At 45.1% G+C, this 12435-nt stretch overlaps 1 protein-coding gene across 1 annotated transcript in view; it reads left to right on the top strand.

Annotated features, from left to right (window-relative positions):
* The window catches only part of TM9SF1 (transmembrane 9 superfamily member 1), a 211503-nt gene that overhangs the window by 75733 nt on the left and 123335 nt on the right, over nucleotides 1-12435 (top strand). The window contains exons 2-3 of the mRNA XM_078644928.1: nucleotides 830-1197; nucleotides 2815-3415. Coding sequence (XP_078501054.1) covers nucleotides 862-1197; nucleotides 2815-3415 — 937 coding nt within the window. The 5' untranslated portion in view covers nucleotides 830-861. The remainder of the gene's footprint in view (nucleotides 1-829; nucleotides 1198-2814; nucleotides 3416-12435) is intronic.

Here is a 12435-nt window from a genome sequence, read left to right as displayed (position 1 = left end):
CTTTTCAATGTTGGTGTTGAGTCGGGTAAACAGCAGCCCAGTGCTGCAGTTTACCAGGGGCCGCATGTAAAGGTCAGGAGGTCTGTACTTTGAGTATCACTGCTCCATTACAACCTAACATGTGTTTCCTTTATTTTATTTACCGTAATATAAATCAGCATGACTTTAGTTTCATGTTGTTACTTCTGAATTGATAATTATAAAAAACAAAACACAGATGGGCATTGTTTTATTTTGAAAGTAGAAGTTTCTCTTTGCTAACATTATTTCAAGATCGCATGGCGATGAACTGAAACTTGCAGGAGAGACATTTGTGTGTAATAATAATCACTGAAGAAGAGCTCTAAATAAAGCCAGACTTTCCGCCTGAAAGACCATCGACTAGCCTCCGAAAGGTTCAGACCCTGGGGTTGTGCCCATTACATTTGAGCTTGTGGCTGACCAGGGAGTTACCTTGTCACAGCCGTCCTGCCCTTTAAGAGGCAGATACCTATCAGCAATAGGATCTTCTAGGCTGGTTTCCTTCTTGGTCATCGAGGTTTGTACCTGGAGAACATTTGTGCTGCCAACCAAAAGTAGAAGAGTCCTTTAAATTGGCTGGTATATGTGGGTGACAAAGACTAGAGTAATTCATGTTTAAAGTATGTGAGGATTTAGTGGATGGGGTACAGATAAATAACTGCACACTTTCATAACATATTGTTTCTTTCACCTTCCCATTCCTTTCTCCTATTCTCCCGGCCCCATTTTTTCTCTGCTCGCTTTCTCTGGCTCTCTGAAAACACCTCTCTGCTCTTCTTTTATGCCCTCTTCTCTCTTTACCCTGCAGGTAGTAGACCGTCGTCAGACCTCTGCTCTCCAATGACCATGCAGCCTAGTTCCCTCTCTTTGCCCTTGTTCTTGTGGATTGTCCTATCAAATGTCCATCATTCGACAGCGTCTGAGAAAGACCACCGCTACAAGCAGGGTGAGACTGTGATCCTGTATGTGAACAAGGTGGGGCCCTACCACAACCCACAGGAGACCTACCTCTACTACTCACTACCAGTTTGTGCCCCAAAGGAGATTGTTCACCGGACACTTAGCTTGGGTGAGCTCTTGGATGGCGACCGCATGATACAGTCCACCTACCAGATCCGCTTCAGGGAGAATGCCGAGAAGCAGACTCTGTGCGAGCTGAAACTGTCTGTCAACGAGGTGAGAGTGGGGCATGGGATCGGTGAACCAAGGGCTGCACCTTGAATATATGTTGTTTGTGTGACAAAGCTAAGATTTAAGGCCCCCCTCATGTTCACTTCATTCTGTACAGTTGTTGACCTGGTCTTTAAACCCGCCCTCTCATCCCCACCCCAACGAGAACTCGACTGGTTTGCAGAGCACATACCTGCAACAGTTGTAATGGGGAATAGCGAGCAGTAAAAAGGTTTCTACCATTTTTTCTCATCGTCTTTACACTGTTGCACATCCAGCTCTAAAAAGCAAACAAATGACAGTCTAATAACTGCTCAATCAGTGGGTGCCAAATGGAAAAACATGCAATTCCACCGTTGTCACTTATATTTTTCTAAATCAGCCACCAGCTAGTGAAAATTTACTGCGAAGCTTCGTATTTTCAATTTGAGCTTCAAACTCGCCATACAAGTCTCTGTCCTTGCAAAGTCTGTTTTGGTATGTAAGCATATCAATGCTTCAATTTTATTAAAGCTAATTTTGTGGGCTCTTTTATTTCACCTACAAATTCGGGATGAGGAGAGGGAGAGATGACTGTTGTATCCTTCAAGTGTAGGGGACACGGCTTAGGAAAGATATAAAGCACTTTATAAATTTTCTTTTTTACTCCGGTAGGTGTTAACTATTATATGGCCTTTTGTGAAATCAGCATGGTCGCTTGTTTGCAGTTGTAGCTATTTTCGTGTTTGTTATTTGTCATAGTTGTGAGAAGTAAAATAAACCCACTTATTTATCTGCTTTGCTTCCCACTGTGCGTAAGCTGCTTGCCTTGGGTTATTTATTCTGGACATACAGGACATCTGCTCACATTAGCTTGCACCCATTTGCGTGAATTGGCCCACACCCCTACAACTCCTAGATTTCAGTGAATAGTCTTTTAACACTGTCAATAGGAGCTGCCCATAAAACTATGGGGAAGCAAGTAACCTTCCTATCTTCAGGAAACCGCAGGGTTGTCTAAGACACTCCAAAGTGCTCCCCATCTTAACGCTATAAGCATTTTTTAAAACACACTACTTAGTAGTGGGGTTTCCAGGTGCTAGGAAAGGAACGGCTAGAAGCAGATACATAGTAAAATTAAGCATGACGTTGAGTGTTTAAATTTATAGATTACATCGTACTGTTTTGGAGCAGGGTGCGGGCCTCTCGCAAAACATAAGATAACTATAGCGTAATTGCTTCCGTTACGTCTCCTTCACAAATGGTGCATGGCAAGACTGCTTTGGAGCTGTACCTCTGGAATATTGTGTTTTTCTGGACTATGGTGTTAAACTCCTCCTTTTTCTCCTCCGCAGAAAGTGAAATATCAGGCTTTGAGGTGGAAAGCTAACACGAGCTCCTCAATTTCTATCTAGTATGTGGCACGATGTCAGACTTTTAAACTTTTGCATATTGAGGCAGTGGGTGAATTGATTTCCTTCGAGTTCTAGATTTAGAAGCTGATACAGATTATCCGTGTTCTCTGTATATTGGCGGTGCAGGGTGTCAGGCTATTTGTAAACTAATTTGGGGGTGAGGGGTGCTGATTGCTCTTTAAGCTAGCACTGATATCTTCTGTATTTCCCCCCACTCTCAACTCTATAGGTGGAGAAATTGCACCAGGCTATTGAGGAGCTCTATTACTTTGAGTTGGTTCTGGAAGACATCCCCATCCGTGGCTTTGTTGGGTACATGGAGGAGACAGGCTTCCTGCCACATTCCCACAAGGTTGGACTTTGGACCCACCTGGACTTCAACATAGAGTACAACAGTGACCGCATAATTTTTGCTAATGTTAGTGTAAAGGATGTCAAGCCCTTTAGCCTTGATGATGTGCAGGAGCCTCTGAGTATGACACACACCTACAGTGTCCACTGGTTTGAGACAACTGTGCCCTATGAACGCCGTGGAGACAGACTACGGGACTACAGCTTCTTCCCTAAGACCCTTGAGATCCACTGGCTTTCCATAATTAACTCAATGGTTCTAGTCTTTCTCCTCATGGGCTTTGTCATTATCATCCTGATGCGGGTGCTGAAGAGTGACCTGGCCCGCTACAACTTGGATGAGGAGAGCTCTGATGACTTTGACCAGGGTGACAATGGCTGGAAGATCATCCACACAGATGTGTTCCGCTTCCCACCCTACAAGAGCCTGCTCTGCTCAGTTCTTGGTGTAGGCACACAGTTCCTGACGCTGGGCACAGGTGAGTAGGTTAACCTGCCTCCACACATCCAATGGCCCTTTTTGTGTGCATCTATTTCCTTATTACGTAATCAATATTTCTTGTGTGCTTCCATTTTGATGGGGTTCATGGACTTGCTCGCTGCTGCTGTCAGCTGTTGGTTATTTTAAATCCTGAAAGCAGTACTGCTAGGAGATAGTGATGCAGGTATTTGCATAGAGTAAAGGCATAATAGCATGAAATGGGACAAAACAGAATAGTATGTAAATATTACAAGACTGCAGGAAATCGTATATAGTATACGTAAATGCAGGCAGTTTGTATAGAGAGGAGGTAGTACTGCAGGGAGTTGGACATCGAGCCCAGCATGCAGGCAATGCATGGCAATTGATAAATAAATAGTGAATAAAGTAAAGGTTGTGATGGAGGCAATCTCTAAGCTGGGCAGAGCTACAAGAATTGTATAGTGAGAGAATACTGGACGTGAAGGAGCTTAATATAGTTGCATTAGTAAGTTGACAAAGGTCAGCATGTTTGCTTTAGATTCATTTTTTTTTTATTACGCGACCAGTAAACCTGAGTAAAAGAGTATCACCCTGGTATTACATGCCACGCCCCCTCCAGATTCAACGCTGTGATTTAATTACCACTCAAGTCCAGATATCCACAGTCTCAATATCATTCTACAGGCTTCAGAACCTGTACATTACCTAAGGCTTGCCAGGTCACTGTGTGCTCCCATAAGTAAGTAAGTAAAATTTTATTCGATCAATTGTATGACCATAACAAGGTAAAAACAATTAAAACATCACAGTTGGTGGATATAATCAATTAAATCATAAAAAGAGTTTTTTTAAAAAGGGAAAATAGCAGCATATACATTTAAAACCTGTTAAAACACAGTCCCTATAATGTATTTACAAGCAAAAATGCATTAATTACCATAGTAATGATCACAATTAATTTGCCTTTTTGCAAATGCCTGAAATGCCACAGTTCATTATCACAATTTACCAGCTCAACAGTTTTTCATAGCCTTCGCTCTCCTCCACCACACATGTAACAAAAATCTCGAAAGTGCAAAAACAAGCCATCTGTTCGACTCTGAATTAAAAATTCTCATTGCATCTGCTGGACTTCGACATGATAACAGACGGCAAATTGGTGCGATCCAGATCCTACGCAAATCTGTATAGGCTGTGCAATAGAGAATAAGGTGACTACTAGTCTCTATAGCAGAGTGACACATCGGATATGTCGAGAGGAGTGAGTTATGACCCCATTTATTCTTTACTGAATTTAAAGGCAGAGTGCCGTATCCGAATTGTAAAAACAGCATTCTCGCCTGGGGTGGTTCAACCTCATCAAGGAACATTTCAAAACTATGGCTACGTTTTATTTCGAGAAAAGCAGAGGTCAGTGTGCCATGGGTATTCAAATTTAAAATACACTGGTCTTGGTAATCCCAAAACCTTTTTTTCAATATGGACACCATCCCTTTCTTAATGCCTTCTGGGCAATCTCAGATAAAACCCACTAAGTTTATGGAACCAATCTCTGATCCCACCTAGCCATTTAACACGCCCACTCATTTTGTGGAGGGCAATTAGCTCTGTTAAACAGCTTCTAAGAGGGACTTGAAAGTTATTAACCCAGATCCTGATCCAAAAGGTTAATACCTTCAGGATGGCGAAATGGGCAGTGGATCTAAGGCCAATGTCCAATCTCAAGGGTAAAAGAGGGGTGTTCATGGGTAAATTAAAAATTATCCTGATGAATCTATTTTCCGCAAGAACTAGACCTTTTAGTTTTTCTAAGCCCCAAAGTTCCGCTCCATAGAGCGCTGCACCCCCCCCCCCCCCCCCATATAAACTCCCAAAGTATTCCTCCCAGATTTGGGGCTGCAGGTGGAAACTATTTTCTGTTTTCAGGCTACTCGAGCCTTTGGCCATTAGGTGACAGAATTTGTGACTATTCCTCATCTGTGAGGCTTCCACAAGATCTCTCAATTTATCAGCCTCCCAGTCTTATCTGGCATTTTTCTGGTTGCAGATGTAATCTTTCCTGCATGCTCTTATATTATTTGGGGATTCGGTCTTTACCGCCTTCATGAGAATTTCCTTAGCCCGCCTACATGATTGGTTGTATCATGGCTTAGTGTGTTTGCGAGGGAGAATATAATCATTTATTTTACAAAAGAAGGGTTTTATGGCATCATTTAATTCCCTAAAGACTTGCAAAGTGTCAGCCCGGTTCTCATTTATTGGGGCTAGTTCCACTAAAGCTCGCTCTACCCTTTTGTAAATTTCTGGAAGGGCTGTTTGGTCTAAGAGAACCATCGGCCATTTAACACTTCTCTCGTTGTTGCTTGTTTTCACTGGGGCATTGTTTTTTCATGTCGGAGCACGGTAATCCAACATGTTGTGCATTGTTAAAAATAGGGCGTTGTGGTCACTGTCATTCCTGTCAATAACCATCATATCTTTGATTTTTCCTCAGAGTTCTATATCGACTAAGAAAAAGTCGATTCTGGATTTAGATACCCCTCTCTTAAAAGTAAACTCGGCTCTCTTGTCTGAGTCAGGCCTTCCATTACATGATAATAGCCCGTGGTCTATAATCAGAGAGTTTACTTGCTGGGCTGCCCTGGTACACTTTTTTATTGGTGGAATTTTTCGTTTCGGGATTCCTCGTGCTTCGTCCCCCTCTTCGGTGAGTTCCTGGATATAATCCATGGGCTCGAAGGTGATGTTTAAGTCACCGGCAATTATTAGTCGATGCCTCCCTCTTGGTAAATCAAGATGATTCCCCAGAAGTGTCAGTGTTTCAGAGGGCCTATGTGAGGAGCTCAACCGGTTGTATACATTTATGATCTTCAGGGAGACACCCCCATTTGGGAGAGATATTTCCATCCCAAGTATGTCTTCACAACCAAGGTTAAAGCTTTTGATCTTCCCTATTAGCGAGTTTTCCACCCATATCAATAAGCCCCTGCTGGGAGGCCCATTGGCCCCTTCTTTGCCTCAATACTAAAGGTGGTAAAGTCTGACTTATACACTTTCTCTACGGCCCAAGTCCATACATGATACTTATCAATGAAAGCACCCCATTCAGGATCGTTGAGCTTAGAGTTTATGCCCGCCACATTCCAAGACAGGATTGTTAAGTCACCGGAGTCTACATTATTTATCTTGGGATTTCTATTATTCAGATATTTTCCCCACACCTTCGGAAAGCATATTAGGCTGGGCCATTATTCCAGGACACTGTAAGTTATCTTTTACCCTTTCATTTGGCTGTACCCCATTTATTACAGTGATTCCCTTATCTTCACTTGGCAACTCTCTAGTAACTCCACTGAGTCAATGTAGATCGTCTAGGCCTGAGAGTGGCTGGTACCTATTTCTGACTTCTAAGGCCACATGCCCTCTATTAGTGACTTCATACAAGGGGCGATTCCTCCTTATCGGTGCCCCCTCGTAGGGTACAGGGTTCCTGTAAAAGTGGACCAATGGGAGTAATTTGGGACCTTGCCCTGGGCTTCGATTTGCTAATATCAAGCCCCGGTCAGACAGCCAGTATGCTAGCGATCGAGATCTGCAATTAATTACAATACAATCTCCCTTATATTTTTTTTGCATAGGACCAATCCACCCAACCCTTCTTACAAATAGGATATCTCTAAAATGAGCATTTACGAAGTCCACCTTATGGGCCAGCCAATGGCACACCTTGTTCTTAAGCCCCACATAGGATTCCCTTTGATTTTCTCTAGGTGACGGGATGTCAGCTAGCACTTGTGCGTACGGGGAACATTCAGGGGGGAGGTGGAGTGTAATTTTATCATAGCCCCTAGCTACACTAGATTCCAGGTTGGCTGGTAGGGGTTTCCCTGCTGGTGGATTGGCTTCCTCCCTCTCTCCTAGGGCAGTGGGTAAAACATTATTTCCCCTATTGGGTATTCTAACCTATTTCCCGTTTCTAAGGTTTTCTTTAGTACAGGTGCTATTTCCGTTCCAGTCCTAACACCATTGTGCATTTCCAAGTGACTGTTCTTTTGATCCCTGGTTTCCATTCTCTGATTGAAAAAGGTCATGATGTTTTTATAGTGTATCTTCTACACCCGCATTCCTATTGAGACCGACCCTCCCTTCCCCGTCCATTCCCATCCTTATCCCTGTTACTGCATTTAGCAATAGTTTAATGTCAGCCTCTAATTTGTCCAGTTTCAATATTAAAGAGCAGAGAGTTCTCGTCGGGGATTCTTCAAGGAGGCTAATTAGCGTCTCAGGTGTGTTGGGAAGCGGAGACTCGGGGTCCTTTGCATTGTCAATGCACTTGCTCCGGGTTTGAGGCCCCTCCCCGGAGGCCACCCTTGGGCCTTTACTGTTTTTCTTTGACTTTGTATTGGTAGAGGAGGATGGTTCAGGATGTTTAGCCTTTCTTCTTTTTTTTTTTTTTTGGGTCCATAGGATTCTCTGGATGAGTAGACACCAGTTCTGGGGACCCCTGGCTATGTGATGACTCCGGAACCAATATAGAAAGTGGTGGGGATTTGTTCACTAATTCATTACCAATAGTGACCTCTATAGTGTTAAAATTACCTCTTTCCTCTGGGTTAGTATCGATTACTCGGCCACCTTCTATTGATGATCTTCTTTCCGCCGTTAGTATCTCCTTCTCTATTGCCTTCGTTGCTCGTATCAAGTGTCCATCAAGCGTCGATGTCCCCTGTATTTTTTGTGCTATGAGCGTTGTGCCCCCTGGGCCCTGATTTACCACCATTTGATGTCTCAAGCTGCAAATGTGAGGCCAGAGCCTAGAACCAAGTGGTGTAGCCCTGCCCCGCCTCTTCCTGGCTCGGACGGGTGCGGAAGGGCCCGCCCTTGGCCCGGGCTTCCTGCGCGCGTCCTGCGCTGCGGGAGCCCTACAGGGGATTTGTAGTGCCTCCTGGCGCAGAAGGATGACGCTGCTAGTGTGCGCCCCCGGGGACTCTGGGAAATGGAGTCCCGGGCGTCTCACTCAGTGTAGCAGCCCCCCGTGGGCTTTTCCGGTAAGCTGGAGCTAGTGTGGCAGGGCAGAAGCACTTTTTAGGGGCCCACGCTGCGGGAGCCCTACAGGGTATTTGTAGTGCCTCCTGGCGCAGAAAGATGACGCTGCTAGTGTGCGCCCCCGGGGACTCTGGGAAATGGAGTCTCGGGCGTCTCACTCAGCGTGGCGTGGCAGTGTAGCAGCCCCCCGTGGAATCTTCCGGTAAGCTGGAGCTAGCGTGGCAGGCCAGAAGCACTTTTTCAGGGACCCGCGCTGCGGGAGCCCTACAGGAGATTTGAGCGCCTCCTGGCACAGAAGAATGACGCTGCAGGTGTGCGCCCCGGGGACTCCGGGAAATTGAGTCCCGGGCGTCTCATTCAGCGTGGCAGTGTAGCAGCCCCCCGTGGGCTGTTCCGGTAAGCTGGAGCTAGCGTGGCGGGCAGAAGCACTGTGCTCCCTTAAGGTATCCTCCAATGCGGAGTCAACTCTTATATATACTAAAGGGCTGGTTTCCCATACTGCTCTGCTACCAAGAACTTGAGTGACAAGGCATCTGCAATAGCGAAGTTGTTTGATTTGCCTGGATGGTTCTAAGCTTCAGCAAATATTTTGACAAAATGGCATGTCTCCCAGGAAGAGGAGTCATCCTCTTAAAGGTTAGTCTAGTCTCAAATTCCACTTCTCAAATAACTTCCACAGAAGCACCCACAGAACAGCAAGTGCACTCCTGAAGCTATATATTTTTTTTATAGATCAGTAACTTGTGCCTCTATAATATCAAGTTGGTGTTAAAGGAAAACAGAAGCTAAATATTTCCCTCCATATATTTCTCTTTGGACAGAAAGGTTTACCTCCTTGTGGAAGTAGTTTCTGATTTACATCAGCCTGACAACATTTGTTCTTAGATGCACCCTTTGAAAATTGGATGACACCTGTCTCGGCACAGCCCAACGCTGGTCCTGGTGACTGTCCACTCACTGCACTTTTCAGTGAACCTGCCCACTGAAAATTCCCCCTTTCGTCTTGTCTTCTATAACAACCAAGCAGATGAAAGAAGGACAACTGTCTCCATTCTGCCATGCATAAACAGTTATTCTGAGCTCATCAGCCCTCTGATGCTACAGCCACTTAAACTTGTATTTTGAAGCAGGCAGAAATGCCCTGCCAGGTTGCTTCTCTTAAATAAGTGAACAAAGGACAAGGGAACCTTGTAAGTCAGAAGGGACCTAGGGTAGCAGAGTGTTATTAGAGACAGTGGTCCCTATAAAGGAAAATATGCAGTCATAAACGTAAAACTCCAATCAGAGTTGTGTATGTCAATATCCAAATGGAAAAAATGGTATTTGTTTACACATTCAATAAACACTTAAAGGCATATAGTATAATGCAGTGAGCAGAAAGTGACGGGGTTATGGAAATCAACAGATTTCCAGACCTCAGGCATATATTTGCAGGGTGACTTTTTAGTGATACATAATGTGCAGTAGTCACAATGAGGAAAACCTCTTATGCTCCATATTATTCATAAGCAAAAGGTTGGAGTCAAGATATGGTTGTCGACGTTTCGATCCCCAACTGCGGTCATTGGATCATCATCAGAATGCCTGAGAGGTTGCTGCTGGTCCAAGCTGAGGACCGTGCGGTAGGGTGTATATCCCAATCAACTCATCCCTGTCAAGTCCGAGGCATTTGTATCGCGCACATATCACATCCAAAGAGTCTCATGGCGCTTGCAGACGGCTCTGACAGGAAAGTGAAAGATCTTGGTTTGCAAAGAGCCATGTCTTCAGCTTCTTACGAAAGCAGCTATGTTCAGGGATGATGCGGATGTAGTGTGGCATTTTGTTCCATGAAACGGGGGCAAGAAACGAGAATGCACGACCTCCATTTCTGGAAGAGTGTATTCTAAGAGATGTTAGCAGAGACTCTGAGCTGGATCGGAGTGCTCTTTGAGGCTGGTACCATGTTAGCTTTCGAGACCAGTATTTTGGACCGTTTCCGTACATATGTTTGTGGATTAGACCTAGTGTTTTGAACAGAATTTGGTTTTTTTACTGGGAGCCAATGAAGGGTCTTTAAACAAGGGGCCGATGATCTTCGTGGAAGGTTGAGCACCAGTCGAGCTGCAGTGTTCTGAAGAACCTGGAGTCTGTTCAGATGGTACTCATTGGTGGCTAGTAGAAGCGCATTCCCATAGTCCATTCTATTTATGATTAGACCTTGGACTAAGGGTTTCCGAGCCTCAGCTCGGATCCACTTGAAGACCTTTCTAAGGCTGCACATAAGTCCAAAGCAAGTCCCTACGATATGATTTATTTGGTTTCTATTGGATAGTTTGTTGTCCAAATAAAATTCCGCACTGATTCTTTGGGCATTGGACAATTGCCCAGGTTAGTTGGCCACCAGTCATGTGCCCAGTGTTCTGCGGCCTTGCCAAAGAGCATTATTTCCGAATTGCTGCCATTTAGCTGCAAATGGTTGGTGTTCATCCATTTATCAACCTCAATCATACAATTTTTAAAACGCTGTCTTGTCTCATTGGGATCAGGATTCAGTGTGATTAAAATCTGTGTCGTCTGCATAAGACAAAACATCAAAGCCAAAGGCTCTGATCACTGGCCAGGGGTGTTATATAGACATTAAAAAGCCTAGGGCTCTGTTAGACCTGGCACCTTGGCGTGAGTTTCCCTTCCACTTTTTGCTGTTGTGCCTCAAATGTTTTGCTGGTGTCTGCTACTCAGGGCACTGCGCCACGGCCAACCCGTGCCGCAGTGCAAGTGCTCCCTACTGTAAAGTGTACATATGATTGATGTCCATGATTGGTTCATTGGATTCACTGTTAGCCCCTAGTAAAGTGCACTAGGAGTGCCAGGGCTTGTGAATGCCAATACTGCTAGTGGGCCTGCAGCGCTGGTTGCGCCACCCACCGAAGCAGCCTTAAAATGTGTCTAGGGTCTGCCAGTGCAGATCCTGCGTGCAGTCTGGTACTGTCACCCTGGCTGGGCAAGTGCACACACTTGCCAGCCCCTAAACCTTCCCTTAACCTTCATGTTAGTCACCCCTATGGTAGGCCAGAGGGCAGGGTGCATTGTAGTGTAAGGTAGAACATGCCCTGATGTGTGTGGCATGTTCTAATAGTGAATTACTACCAAATTCGTTTTTCACTATTGTAAGGCTACCTGTTCCCTTCTAGGCCAGATGAGCTGCTGGAATTATTACACTCTATAATCCCAGCAGGCTCAGGGAACATGGTAGAAGTTCGTGTTTAGTATGCCTGAACTCAGAATAATAAAATACTTCTTTTAGTAAAGTTTATTTTAATATCCTGTGTTTGCAAATGCTACTTTTAGAAAGTTAGCATTTGCTTGCCTAACCATTTCAGCCCGCCTCTGCTTGGATGTGGATCTGACTGTCTGGTGTGTGTGAGTGACAGGGCTGGGAGTGGACAGGTAGTGATTAGCAGGAGGACCCCTTAATGGGTGGTGGGAGTTTCCCCTGAATGATGCATCAGGCTGTGCCCCTGCCACCACAATGCTGGCTCCGCCCTCCTGGGGAGCGACTGATGACTCAGCCTGCACCTGGCCCAGGAAGGACCGAAGCTTGTAAACAAAGTGCTCAGGCCACTCCTGCCCTCTCAATGCCGGCTCCGCCCCCCTGGGGAGCGGCTGATGTGCCTGCCCTCACACTGAATGCAGAAGTCATAAGTACCCACAACAAGTACTCAGAGACTGGAGCAGTTATGCAGAGGCCCCCCTGGCTTGCTAGAACAAAAGAAACTGGGTATAAAAGTAGGAGCCCTGCTCCTTGTAAATTAGATCCTGTTTGTGCTACAAGAGAAACTCTGCCCGAAGAGAAGGACCTGGAAGGACTACAAGGAGGAGTGCTGACTCTGGCCTGTGTCTGGTGCCTTGCTGCCAAAGGAGAGGAAAGAAAAGACTACCAAAGACTTTTGCTTATTTGAACTTTGTGCCAAACTCTGCTGAAAGATCTCCAAGGGCTTGCCTGTGAAC

This window comes from Lissotriton helveticus, chromosome 5_1 (assembly GCF_964261635.1).
Source record: "Lissotriton helveticus chromosome 5_1, aLisHel1.1, whole genome shotgun sequence".
Taxonomy (NCBI): domain Eukaryota; kingdom Metazoa; phylum Chordata; class Amphibia; order Caudata; family Salamandridae; genus Lissotriton; species Lissotriton helveticus.
This window is presented reverse-complemented; position numbering and strand designations above follow the sequence as displayed.